Source organism: Labrus bergylta, chromosome 13 (assembly GCF_963930695.1).
Source record: "Labrus bergylta chromosome 13, fLabBer1.1, whole genome shotgun sequence".
Taxonomy (NCBI): domain Eukaryota; kingdom Metazoa; phylum Chordata; class Actinopteri; order Labriformes; family Labridae; genus Labrus; species Labrus bergylta.
The window spans coordinates 28,349,067-28,362,891 of NC_089207.1; the positions used below are offsets into that span (position 1 = coordinate 28,349,067).

At 37.3% G+C, this 13,825-nt stretch overlaps 1 protein-coding gene across 1 annotated transcript; it reads left to right on the forward strand.

The window, feature by feature from the left end:
* The first annotated feature begins 10,296 nt into the window (after window positions 1–10,296).
* hoxd12a (homeobox D12a) lies at window positions 10,297–12,734 on the forward strand. The gene is made up of 2 exons (XM_020634539.2): window positions 10,297–11,000; window positions 11,478–12,734. The coding sequence occupies exons 1-2, from the start codon at window positions 10,445–10,447 to the stop codon at window positions 11,714–11,716; spliced, it is 795 nt and encodes a 264-aa protein (XP_020490195.1). The 5' UTR covers window positions 10,297–10,444; the 3' UTR covers window positions 11,717–12,734.
* The last annotated feature ends 1,091 nt before the right edge of the window (window positions 12,735–13,825 follow it).

Sequence of the window (13,825 nt, forward strand, 5' to 3'; positions counted from 1 at the left end):
ACCCCACCTTTGTACCAAATTTACATTCTGCCTTCAAATCTTCTATGAGGACTTGAAGTGGCATTCAAGCTCTTCAGTGGCTGATTCCTGGAGCAGATTTTTCCTAGTGGCTCTCTTCAGTGAGAGTGTTGGACTCAACAGCTCTGACTCTCTTTGCTCATAGAACATCTGGAGTCTAGAGAAAAGATAAAGTTTGACAATTCAATGCAAAACATCCTATATCGCACAATGTTTCATGACTTCATGCAGAGTGTTTACCCTGCAAGAAGTAGATGAGGTGCACAGTGAGATATGTGTAAATTAAAAAAATGTGTGGGTGGGTACGGGGTACATTTCCAATATTGTCATTGTAGGCTTTTTGCAAGATCGTAAATTTTATATTTTTTAATCTGTGTATTGATAAAACCATTCAACTAAATTTTATTGTATTTAAAGTCATTTGATAAACACTCAAAAGGCCTCTCCTAATGACCAATGATTCTCCATAACATACTGTTCAATCTACTGGTTTATATATTGACAAGTCAGATAAATTAACATCTCTGTAAATGTGGTTTTCATGTCTGCTCCTGTTAGTTTCTAAGTGATCGGCCACAAACACAACACACTGAGACAAGGAAGTGGCTACTTAAACGAAAACTGCACGTTGATAAAAAGGAAGTGTAAAAGCTGGGTACATTTGGAGTGATAACATCCAGTATGTTTTCCCAACATGGTTTTCCTACAGCAGCCATAGTGGAAGTTTGCATAAGAACTAATGTGTTTATTTATTTAATCAATCAATCAGCAAATGTTATCTCAAGACATTAAAGAGCAGGTAAAATACCTTACTCTTTGTTCAATTATCCACAAAGACATGACTCCATTCTTAGCACAGCACTAAGCAACATTTAGCAAAGATACAGTGGCAAGGAAAAACTAAACCTGACTCATGTTGAACAGCCATCTGTACATGTGCTGGGCTCTGAAAGTGGGATAGAGGGAGTTGCAGCAAGGAGAAGGATAAAGTAAGTAATAGCCTGATCAGTCTAATATTAACATGAACAACTGTAATGATGATGAAAACAGGGAGATATATTAGATATTTGTTTCATAAATTAAGCTGTTACAGGCTGTTAACAATACAAGATAAGTTACCGTAGCTGTCAATCAAACAATGGCAACAAAGAGAACTTGAATGTGATCCTTTAATATCCTGCACCCCCACAGTTGTTTTCAGCAAATAAAATCTCTACTGAGGATAAAGGTTTGAAAGATTGCAGCTCATATTAGCAAGTTAAAGGTATAAACTGTCTGGATTTCAGTTGATTTTCATCCTGAAAACACCCAGCCAGTGCTGATAAGTGCTCTCTAACTAAGAAACCAAATTAAAAGTATCACCTCTGTGTTTACCAAGTAGGCACAGGAGTCTTTTAATTTATCTTAAAACTATCAAACAATTTGTGTCAAAGGAGCTTTTTTTAATTTGTCAAAATGTCCTCTCTGCAAAACGACAATTGGATGCATATTAGAAGACGTGGGTCTTCTAATATATCTAATAGATCAGAGAATGAACGTCCAGTGAGAAGTTTGGGGTAATGCAGCATCTAGTGGCCTTTATAGGTACTGCAACTTAAATCACAGGTCTTCTACTGTTAGCCATGGTGGCTGCCACTTGGTTCCCTTCACCCTGGGACTCCTTCCAGCTTCCTGACATTTATTGCCAGTAATAAAATAAAAGAATAAAATACTACTTAAAGAGATGGTATTCTAAGATGTGATAAAAGGTAATGCTCATGAGGACTTCTAGAAATGACATAGATTGTTCAAATCCTGCCACAGTACATGTCAGTGTAAAGGTTTCTTTAAAAAGATGTGTACAGCATTTCCCTTATTTCCCATGCTTAAGATAGCTGTTAATTGATTTTTTTTCCCCTGTAGTTTATAATTATACGATTTACCATGCTGTTTGAAAGCTCTGTTGAATGCACCTAAACAAGTCATTATTATAACTTGTGATCATCCACCAGGTATGATGTAATGCAGTGAGGGGCCCCTGGGTGGGCATGGAGTTGTGACAGGTCTTAACAAAATGCACATTTTTTTTTCACTGTCGGCAAAGTGTGGCAAAGTTTGAGAATACTTCCAGGTAAACATAAAGCTGGTAATTATTCTAAAGCAGACGTCACAAATGTGGAAGTTTCATGTTGCGGTATCACTTCAAATAGCTTCCTGTTTAAAAGTGGCTTTGCGGTTGTTTCTGTTTGTCACTGGACTGCTAATCTGTCGTTTTTGCAGCCAATGTACATTCTAAAGAATTAGGAATTTGTTAGCAAAGACCATGACTGACTGATTTTGATTAGTGTATGTCAATATGTGCTCTGAGGGGTGGGGGTAGGTGGGCTTAGAAATATACTTCATAAGGGGGGCCTGGAAGAAAAAGTTTGGGAACCGCTACTGGAATGTATTTTTTTTGTGATTCTTGGTCTCGAAATCGACTGGCAGAGATTTGAAAGTCTTTCAAATGAGGAGGAATACCTTACCATTACATACTTGGGGCAGAAAGTGCCAAAGAAATATATAATTACAAGACAGATTTAGATGATGCATGGCCTGCAGGCTGAACAGAAACAACTGTTTGTTATTCTAACAGAATATTCAATGTCAGCGTATGACTAAGAATATTTAAATATTTTGTTTCTGCAGAATCAATTCCATTCTGTAAAACTTAATCTATTAATATAAATTGATAATATTGATATCAACACTGATATCACACATTACATAAACATGAGTTCATGTAATGCATAAAAGATCAGATACAGGAAGTTAAAAGAACAGATGTAATTTAAAAATGTTCACTATTTACACTTCAATAAGGAAGGGGAATTAAGTAGTTAAGTAGAAACTGATCATTGATGATGCAGAAGTTTTTTCCACACCAAAATTCCATCATGCTGTCTTTAAAAGTGCACTAGGCAGTTTCAGATTAGAAAAAACAATTTTATTTATATATCACATTTCATTACAAATAAGCTCAATGTGCTTTACATTGAGGTTAAAAACAAAATCAAAACACAGCATACAAAAGAAAGAAAGTGTTTCCACAGTCATTAATAATTCATACACACGACAAAGCAAACATCAGTTACCACAAAAGGGATCATACACACACACACACACACACACACACACACACACACACACACACACACACACCTTAGGTCAGCAGGGAGTTTGTTCCATAGAGAAGGACCACAGTAACTAAAGACCCCCTCTCTGGACATGGATCTGATTCTGGGTACTTCACCTGATGACCTGAGGGTATGATTACATCATAAGTACAGATGAGGCAGAGCAACGTCAGCAAAATACTTGTGGCTTGGTTGCACATACCTGGGGCCCCTCTGCAGGAAGTAAACCAGGGGAGAGGACGTGAACTATAGAGCCCAATAGGATCACAAAGTAAATTAAAGAGTGAATCTCAAGTTTCATTTTTGAAAGTCTCGATTTTCCACAAACCTGTTATACTGATAAAATGGATATATCACCCTGCCCTAAGTTCATATGTTAGACATTTTGTATCTAAACTATCTGTATTCTGTAAACTGAATCGGGCGGAGAGATAGTCTAGTCCGGCCCCTTTACGTACATGTTATGTCAAACACATGAATGGCCAAGATGATTTCAGTTCAACTCAGCATGCATCAGAAATACTTTCTGTTTAGTTATTCTTAATGCCTGTTACCTGGTTGGATTCTGATGCATCCATTTAAAGCTGAAGAACCAAAGATCTGTTATTTACTTTTTTTCTAGCCAAAGTTTCATAAGGGTTTTTTAAATTGCAATTTCTGCAACAGCGCCGGAACAAGTTCACTTGACTTATTCATTATTCATGACAGTATAATAGCCCTGTAGTGTCCCATTGTGTGATTTCAATGTGTAATGGTGTTTCAGAAAGGGCAAGAGGCATGGCTTGCAAACATACAGCATGAAATCCACAGACAAACTAGTTCTGCTCTGTCTTGCCAGCTCCTACATTTTACATTGCCTCCAATTCACCCCTTTATGTCTATCTTTGCCCCACCATTCCCGCCTTTTTGCATGACACATCACAGACAGGGGTTACAGGGCCTAAATTATCGGGACTTGAACTGGCAGTATGTAAGTGGCCACAGTAAGAAGTAAGTTAGCCAGTTTTGTCCACAGGGGGCGCCAAAATCTCCATCAGATGGAAGTTCAAAGCAGCCTCAAACCATACAACAATCATGTAGGACCTGCCTTTATTAAATGACAGGTATAAGGGACATGTGGAGATTCTTTAAACAACACCAAGAACTCCTGTCTCCAAAATGAGAGTAGCCACAAAAACATTTTGAATCTTGTTTTCCATGTGTCTCTAATGAGCTGTGGATCAAAAGCACTATGTAAAAAATATGAGCCAATGTGTGGCTCAGTTGGTAGAATCATCACCTTTTTGCAACATGTCGATGTGTCCTTGGGTAAGACACTTAACCCGCAGTGGTCCCGCTGCTTCAGCGGTGGTAATGAATGGATTATTGTTGGACTTACTCTCTGATGTACGTATAGCTTTGGATAAAATCGTCTGCTAAGTGAATTGTAACATCATTCAAATACTTAACGCTTTAGCTTTTGGATGTCAGAGAAGTGACCATTCTGCCTTTGCTCATGTCAGACTTCTTTCCTTGATTAAGAGGGCCATCTAGCGGCGACTTTTTGTAAATGCAACCAAACCAATAAATTACAGGACATGGACCAAGCTGTCACCCTAACCTTCTAAAAGTCAACATCTGATTATTGCAGTTAAAATAAACGTTTAAAACATCTCAGATGGGCAGTTTATGGATTATATCAAATTGATTTTTCTTTCGTTTTACTTGTCGTTGCCTAAATCTGAACACAGACGATTTTCTCCTGCACTTTGCAGTTGAAATCTGCTACAAAGAAGTTAGCTTCCTGAACACAGTTTTTCATGTCCAGACAAAATAAAACATAAACAGAAGGAACTTTGCGTCCATTATCTACTACAACAACAAAAACAATTGATACTCGTTTTAAAATTCACCGATAAGACAAACAAAGTGTGCCCATCTCTGCAGTTTCTTTAAACGTGTTTGTCTCATGGTTATTTTGCTCAGGTCCAATAGCCTTCATAGTTATATAATGTCTTCAGCTGCAAATATGTCCGTTTGTCATTCGACAGTAATAACAGTTTTATTTTATTGTATTTAACCAGGTAATTAACCCATTGAGATCCAGATCTCTTTCACAAGGATGACCTGGCCAAGAGGGTAGCAGCACACCACACGTCATAATACACATTACTTGATAAAGAGACAGTTTGCTAAAAATGAGGTAAAGAGAAAACCTCAATTACAATGTGCAGATTGGTTTACAGATAAAGTGCTGAGTCGTGATCCCGGATTACAATTCATAAACACAGGCATAAAGTTCATGCATATGGCTACCTGTTTGGGTAATGTTTACCTGATACCTGTTGAGTTTTAACTCGTATAGTTCCTTTAATTTTTTCTTAATTCTGTGCACTTTTTTTTTACATAGCCTACATGTTGGAGATAGTTTTTTAACCCTATTTTTACGCTTCATATAGCCTACATCACTTTCTCATTTGTTGCTGTAGCGGCTGAAACTCTTCCTGCTTTTAGCACTAAATGTAACTCATCATCATGTAAATCATGCTCGACTGATTTGAGATAAGGGCCTTTTTGATTTTTATCTCATTTGTTTGTTTGTTTTTTAAACACATTTTATTTGGTAAGTCTATTTAAAAAAAAAACAAAACATGCACAATATTGTGAAATCTAACTTTGTGGTACTTCTAAAACATGAATGGTGATGACGTCTCTCAGCGTCTTTCTGTCAAATTTACTTAAAAAGATTAGCCAATACAACCTCCAGTTATGTTGTTTCCGTCTGGTTAATAATCAGAAGGTTTTAACTTTATATCTAACCAACATTATCGAGTGGATAAAATCAAAGCTTTACCTGTTTTTTTCTGTTGAAAGTCTGTCCAGATCCATCTCTAATTTATAAATGTCACAATATACAATATAAATGTATTGAAATGTCTGGCTTTTAATCCTCCAGATATCGCGTGTTCTACCAGATATGTTTATAGTTAATTCAGTTTCAAAATGCTATTTCCGAGTCCCATTTCTTCCTTGGTCCGAAAAAAAAGTTTTGAAATGTTGTCAAACTGAACTCAGACTAGAGTCCATGTCTGAGAAATAGCTGAATATAGCCTTCACAATATTGTTCTTCTGAAGGGGCAATTTGGATACGGTCCAATACTTTGAGGAAATGAGGGATTTAATGCCCACTGAAGAACCAAATGGACACAGGTCAAAAAAATATAATCTCATACTGTTCCTTTGTAAAAACTGTTTACTATTGTAAATGAAGAAAATGTAAATATGTAGCCTAAACCCACATTATATATCGATTACATAATATTCAGTTTTACTACCAGCCGTCTCCGGACAGAGTACATTTTTCAACACTTGGAGGATTCCGGGCAACATTTCTCAGTCAGGGAACTTGAACGAGGGAAGCAGCAAGTTTATGACCAAGGACAATAGACGGCGGAGAGCTTCCTTCAAAGGAAACCTTCCAGACATCAGCTCCTCAGTTTGGCTCTTCACACCCTAAACCTGAAGGACGCAGAGCTGTAAACGGCACTAAAAGACAACACTAAAACTGCTCTGATTTTTGTCATCACAGGAGCCCTTCCGACATTGCGACATACGGATTTAACCTGTCTGTCTTTACACAACGAAACGCAGGTCTGTTATTTCCCAATACAAACTTGATCACTCCGAAGACAAGCAGTAGGCCTCATGTGTTCAGCAGGCCAAAGCTGTTCTCTAATGTTAATGTGGAACGTAACCATGCTCACTTAGATAAACAATGCAAGCTTTGAGTAATACATCCTTAAAAAACAGATACAATTAGAACACTGGCCTCAGCTAGGACACATTATTGACAGATTATTTTTTAAACTTTCTATAGGCTCGTTTTTTTTTTTTACCTTCAGTAGTTCTACTATAATTGATAAGTTAAAATGAATTCTAAGACTCTTTGTTTACTATTCAATTAATTTAGCTCACGTTTGGTTAAAACTAGAAACAACGAAATACCCACGTGTAATTCAGGCACGTTTGTTTTCTTTCTTTATGTACGTAAACCTGAATATAGATGACCTCTAAAGCTTTGAAACATGAATCCGACAAAGGACACAATAGTCTACTTTAAAAGAAATCGGGGAAGCAGACCCAGACTGAGAATGGAAAATGTTTTTTGTGCTTTATTTGCGTCTAAATTGAAAATAAATGCAGCATGTTGAGTAAAATGTGATTTTTGTGATTGTTGTATTTTTGTATCTTAAGATAATTTTATTTTAACACCAAACATAAGTTCTTAATAATGTTCTACGTGGTTTATCTTAAACGGGTGTCTCTATGAGCAGTTTAACCAGCTGCTTGTTCTCCTTCTCTGAAAAGTCATTCGCAACAAAAATGTGTTGACACAGTTACAGTTTTTATTAACATTATTGTTTTTATATATTTTATTCAACCAACACAGTGGATCTCCATTTCTCTGGTGATGCCTGAAACAGGAGCTAATGTTTAATTTCAGAAAGTGTCGACGGATGAAAAGAGCAACGACTGCAGCAGGACAAAGGCAATGTATGGATTTATACTGCCATCTATTGGATTACTGCCGCAACTGCTCACATGATAAGACTGCTAATAAATAGATTTTAAAAGACTTGCCTGGTTCACACGCTTTAAACAGATCAATTGAATAAGTCAGTTATGTTTAAGTTTTTCACTAATAAAATAAATGTCTGTTTGACAAAGAAACCCATCTTACCATTTTTTGGAAATATTTTGTAAATACAATTGTCTGTTTCAGCGATAATCCTTGAGGTTACAGAGATATTTGATTTAATCAAATTAAACCCTAAAACATCTCCACTATAACCTATAACAACACGCAACACGCGAATCTCACAGAGTGGATTCATATTTGAACTGTCCCTAACTTCACTTTAAATCCTTTCCTAAAATCCTATATCGCCATTGTTCTTATTATTATTGTTCTTATTAGTGCTATTGTATAGGCCTACATCATATTTTTAACCCTCTCATCACTCTTGATTTTTGTCTTTTCTATTTTAATTTTCTTCGTTAGATTTTGTTTTCACCGTTTCTTTGTTGTTAAAGCACTTTGGATCAACTTTGTTGTGGGTAAAGTTCTACAGTGTAATTAAAGTTTAAGTTGATATTTTATATTCTATGCCAAAATGATTTCCAAGGATAGCACAGAAGTAGTAAGCTTGTGATTAAATGTATCCTAGATTTACATACATACTAATGAAAGTATTCTGAACGTTAAAGGTGAAATGAATTATAATATAAACTCAGTTATAGATCTGGACTCAGCTCAGTCCCCATGGCAGGAGAGTGTACAGTGCTACATTGTTTTAGGACAACACAGAACAAACTGACAGTAAATGAAACACCTCCGCTGAACGCATTTATAATTCAAAACATGAAGGTTAAAAAAAGTGAAATATTTTCTAGAGTTAAGTGTATTCAATCAAATCAATCAATCAAATGTATTCATGCTGTAAAGCACATTTAAAAACAGCAACAGCCGACCGAAGTGCACCAAAGAGCAATACAATATTAAAACAACCTCACCGAAAACTCACACACACACACACACACACACACACACACACACACACACACACACACACACACACACACACATACACACATGCCCACACAAAATACTAACAATCAAATGAACGATAAAGAAAATAATTGAACAATACAAAGGGTGACAATATTACATTTGATAGAAATACAAGCAACCTAATTATGACTCAAAAGCCAGCATGTCAAAGTATGTTTAGAGGTGGGACTTAAATCATTCCACAGATCTTAAAGTTTATTTGGAAGAGGTTGATAGAAAGTAAGGTGTTTGTACTTTAGGTTTTTGTATTTTGTTCAGTGACAATATTAGCCTTTAGCTCACTCCACTACGGGCTTCATCTCAGGCAGATATTTTATACAACATTTTCCCCAACAGCTGAACCAGCCAAAAAAAAAAAAAAAACACACCAATGTATCTACAAATTGAAGATCAAGTTTTTTTTATTATAGACTGAAGACCAAGAATGTTGGGAGTTCTCCAAATAGAATATAAAAACAAAACTTGAATAACTAAAAAATATAGGCTACAGTAAAATAGACAAGTAGAAAAGTAGATATTTTTTAAAGAGATACTTGCTTCTCATATGAAGGTTAGGCTACAACCATATGATAAAAATAAACATGGAACCACACAGTACGTAAAGTTAGGGCCTATTTAAAATCAGAACATCAGCACAGTAAAATGCTACGTCCACATCAGTTCAGTCATATTATTCACTAAACAACTTCTTCTAAAATACCAAAGGAGGCATTTCTTGAGCAAAAAGTAGCAACAGTCAAATTTGCTGATATTTACTTTGACTTGAGTAAGATTTTGAACGCATGACTTGTAATTGTAGAGTATTCTCACAGGTATGACATCAACACTTTAACTCATGTAAAATATGTTCCACCTTTGGGCTGCACGACTATACCGCAGGGATGCCATGCAGAATCCTAACTGTTGTAATGCACAGTTTCTTCACCCTAGAAAATAATACAATTCATTTTTAGGAACACACTGTAAACCTCAACTGCACTAGGAGTCGAAGTTTATTTAGATACACAAATGTGATAAAATCAGAACTCCATAGAAACCGGCAGGTGGTAAACACAAGCAAGGGTTTTCAACACATTCCTGCCAAACAATGAAATGCTCGAGATACGAAATGAAAGAAGAAAAGTTTGATAAGGTGTATATCACATCCATTCTCTATATATTATATATATATTTTTTTAATCCATAATTATATTTTCCTATCTTATCAATTATATTTATCAGTATACGTCTTTCCTTGTGTCTTTGAATGCAGCATGTATCGTCTAGGCTCTCCTATGGTGAATGTCAGTCCCCATCTTTGTTTTACAGACCACATAGTCTTAAAAGTAGAATCACCTGGCTGTTCATGTCAGCACAATACCCCAAAAGATAAACATTGAACTTTCAAAATAAAAGACCCTACCAATATATATGAAATAATCCAAATATTCTTCAGTATCCCTCACTAAACGGATGTTCAGACTTAAACTACCCCCCACCCACCCAGTACCAAAATATTTCCTCCTGGAGTATTTTGCTGTGCAGTATTGGCAGCAAGGGTGGGGCGGAACAACATATTTAGCATATCACGTGACGCTGTATTAACAAATCAACAATTACTAACCCGTTATTCTTCAGGAGTTGCTAAGAGGCTTTGCAGGACGCGTTTGTGGGAAGCTCAATGGAAATGTGCGAGCGGAATCCTTTAAATCCGGGCTATGTTGGTTCTTTGTTGAATTTCGCTCCTCCTGAGTCGCTCTATTTCTCCAACCTGCGGGGTAATGGAGCCCACTTACCCGGCCTGCATCAGATTCCTTACAATAGGAGAGAGGTGTGCACGCTGCCGTGGACTTCCCCAAGTTCGTGTGGAGCTGGATCTGCAGTACCACCGCCACCGACACCAGCACAGAACCGCGCCTTTGGGGGATACTGTCCGCCGTTTTTATCCAACTCTGTGTCTATAAATACAAACTCCAGCAGTGGCCATGTCAAGGCGCATTTGGAGGAGTCGGCTCGATGCTTTCAGAGCGCAATCCAGAAGACGGGGGAGGCAGGAAGGCTGGCTGAAGTTTACGCAGGAGAGCACGGGGCCGTCACAGAGCGCGGGTACTCGGACCTCAACAGCCGGACTCAGCTTGATCCGGATTCTGCAGGTTCACTAAACGGCCCCAAACAGGAGCAGAATCACGCTCAGCCATCAGCCAGTCACACGTGCACCAGGACGACATTTGCAGAAGGTGATGTAGCCTGTTTAACGGCCTTATTTTGTTGCTCCAGCGAACAGTATTCCTCCTTTTATTAGATCCATTATGACAAAACATGGATTAGAATTGGACCCTTTCCTTTCGTTGTCTTATTTTATTCAGATTCTCTTTGGCTGCCACATCATTATAAAAGGATACAAGGATTGGGTTATATGGAGATTTTATAGCTTACAGGAGTCCACACAGGTCTGCCTGGGACTACTTTATGGCCAGTTTATATCTCAAGTGGCATGCTTGTTATTTTAATACTCCTACAATGTCCTTATAGGCTTGATGCTCAGTGTCTAAAGTTTCTTATATGAGCCATATTTTCCTCTACATACTGTAGTTGTTGAATTAATCCATTTTCAAAGATATGAGAAAGTAAAGAGCTTTTAATTTGCTCCAGTTTAGTTAAGTGCTGTTGCAGTTGGTGTTAATGTGAAGTGTAAACCTAGGTTGTCCCTCCAGGTGCCCCATGGTGCTCATCTCAAGTGAAAACCAGAAAGAAGAGGAAGCCCTACACGAAACTTCAGCTGGCTGAACTTGAAAATGAGTTTCTGATGAATGAATTCATTAACAGACAGAAACGCAAGGATCTGTCGGAGAGACTTGACCTGAGCGACCAACAGGTGAAAATCTGGTTTCAGAATCGGAGGATGAAGAAGAAACGACTGATGATGCGCGAGCACGTTTTCTCTGCCTACTGACCTTTGGACTTGATCATGACCAAAGAAATATGCTGTTTACTATGAACGATGCAGCACAACACACACCACTCCTGTTTATGGGATGGACTTGTATTTATAGATGTGTATAGAATGTTTCTATTCCTGTCGCATTACAGATTTACAGTTTTATCCCAAGTTCAATGATATTGATGCTTGTAAAAAAAAATGACAGCCATGTATGATAATAATGGCTTTTGAGAGTCTCCAAATGCGCACTGCCGCTTTAAGACCTGCTCCAATTCGGCTCCTATAGCTACGTAAAACAATTTTATATTTTAGCATCACTGCTCTTATCAACCTCAAATATCGCCCTATAATAACAGGATTGTGGTTCTGTATGATGTAATGGACTTTGTATGATGGCCTGCGCATGTAGTATAGGCCTGATGTAGAAGCAAACCGTCAAGTTCATGTTTACGGATACATGAAACATGGAAAAAGTCCGAATTGAAAGCTATATGATTGCATGCCTATTTCTAATTAATGTTTTTAATTAAATTCCCATATTTCCCTACATTAATTGTGAATCTGATTAAAGATAATTGTAGATTTTTTTTGGGCCGCGTCCATGTTTGAAGTGGGACTGCGGCGGAAAGTGACAAGTTTAGTGACGTACTGATATTTAACGTAATGCCTGTTAGACATGTAAAGTGGTGGGTTTTGAACATTCTTATTGTAATCTTCAGATTCAATTAGAAGTTTTAAATAATGTTGAATCCTTGGTGCCATACAGACCTGAGTTTACGCACAACCCCATGGTTGCATTAATATAAGTTACTCTTGCCCAGTCGACCATGTCCCTACATTATAAATAAAGTAATATTTTGCTTGAAGTTTAAGTCATTTATGAATCATTCCAAAAAAGCATGTAATATATGAACGTGAGAATAGTCTACGTAACAGACCAGCAGCATCATTTTACGCACGGACATGAGATTTTGCAAAATTAACGCAGACTGCAGATATCTAAATGAAAATAAAACACTTTAAAAATAAACGAGGAGTCATTTATTAAGAATATTTTGAATCATGTTATCCATGGATTATATTATACTGAATGGCTATTTTATCCAGTGTGCTCCAGGTTTATATCATTGCTCTATTCTTGTTCGTTTAGTCACCTGCTAACAGTTTGTGTCTTATTTCATAACGTCAAACATGTTAAATGTATTTTTTGGTTATTTAGAAACATTTAACTATAATTTACAGAATTTATACAAATGTAGAGGAGACCTGCATGTTTTGTTGGCTGCCTGCAGCGCAAAGAGAAATGTGTGTGCAGGCTGTTGATGCCTATAGCTAAATGAATCTGAATAATTATGACTTGTGATCAACCATGAGATCTCAGGATGAATACAGACAGCTGTACCACTTTTCTCGATTGAAGGTTTTCTAGTTTGAAATCAGCTTAAATCTTTGCTTCAAGGAGAGAAATTTTAAAATACATCACAGCCATCTTTACATCCGTCCTGCATGCTGCTTGAGACATACCCCGTCACAAACATCCACCTTAAAGTTTACTTTAAAATGATTATTTCACTGGCTTTTTAACGTCAGTTTTTTTTAACCTGAATTAGTGTTCATTCTCTATTTCTACTTTGTATCTTGTCTAGTCAAACGCGCAATTCCTTCTCAGAGTAAATGTAAAACCCAGCAGCAGCATTTCACACCAACAGGCCAAAACCTCCATGTCAGCGTGAGGTTACTGCGGCTGTGAACAAACGGATTTGAAGCCATATATGCATAGTTTAATTTCTCGGTGATGGCAAGATGCTCGTAGACGCCCAAACAGCTTCATGTGTGCGTATTAGGAGCTGTTTTTCGCCAAAGTGTGTTCTCTATGGGCAGTTCAAATAGGATAATTTTCTGTATTTCCTTGGACCCTGCAGTTGTGGATTTACAAAGTTTAACACTACAAGGTCACAAGTTGTCAGTGTGGTTCAAAAGGCCCTGGCTGCAACAAGCAAGCATTATACGCACGAGACTCGACACGAGTGTGAATCTATTGATGCACCATCCGATTACATCATCAACACGTCATCAGCACTGCAACTATATTTCTCTGCAGGACACAACACTGCGGCCATC

Bases quoted from the DNA above. Each gene is read 5' to 3' on its own strand.
- hoxd12a (XM_020634539.2), top strand. From the start codon at position 10,445: ATGGAAATGTGCGAGCGGAATCCTTTAAATCCGGGCTATGTTGGTTCT. The intron at 11,001-11,477 runs GTGATGTAGCCT...TTGTCCCTCCAG, and splicing joins CAGGACGACATTTGCAGAAG to GTGCCCCATGGTGCTCATCT.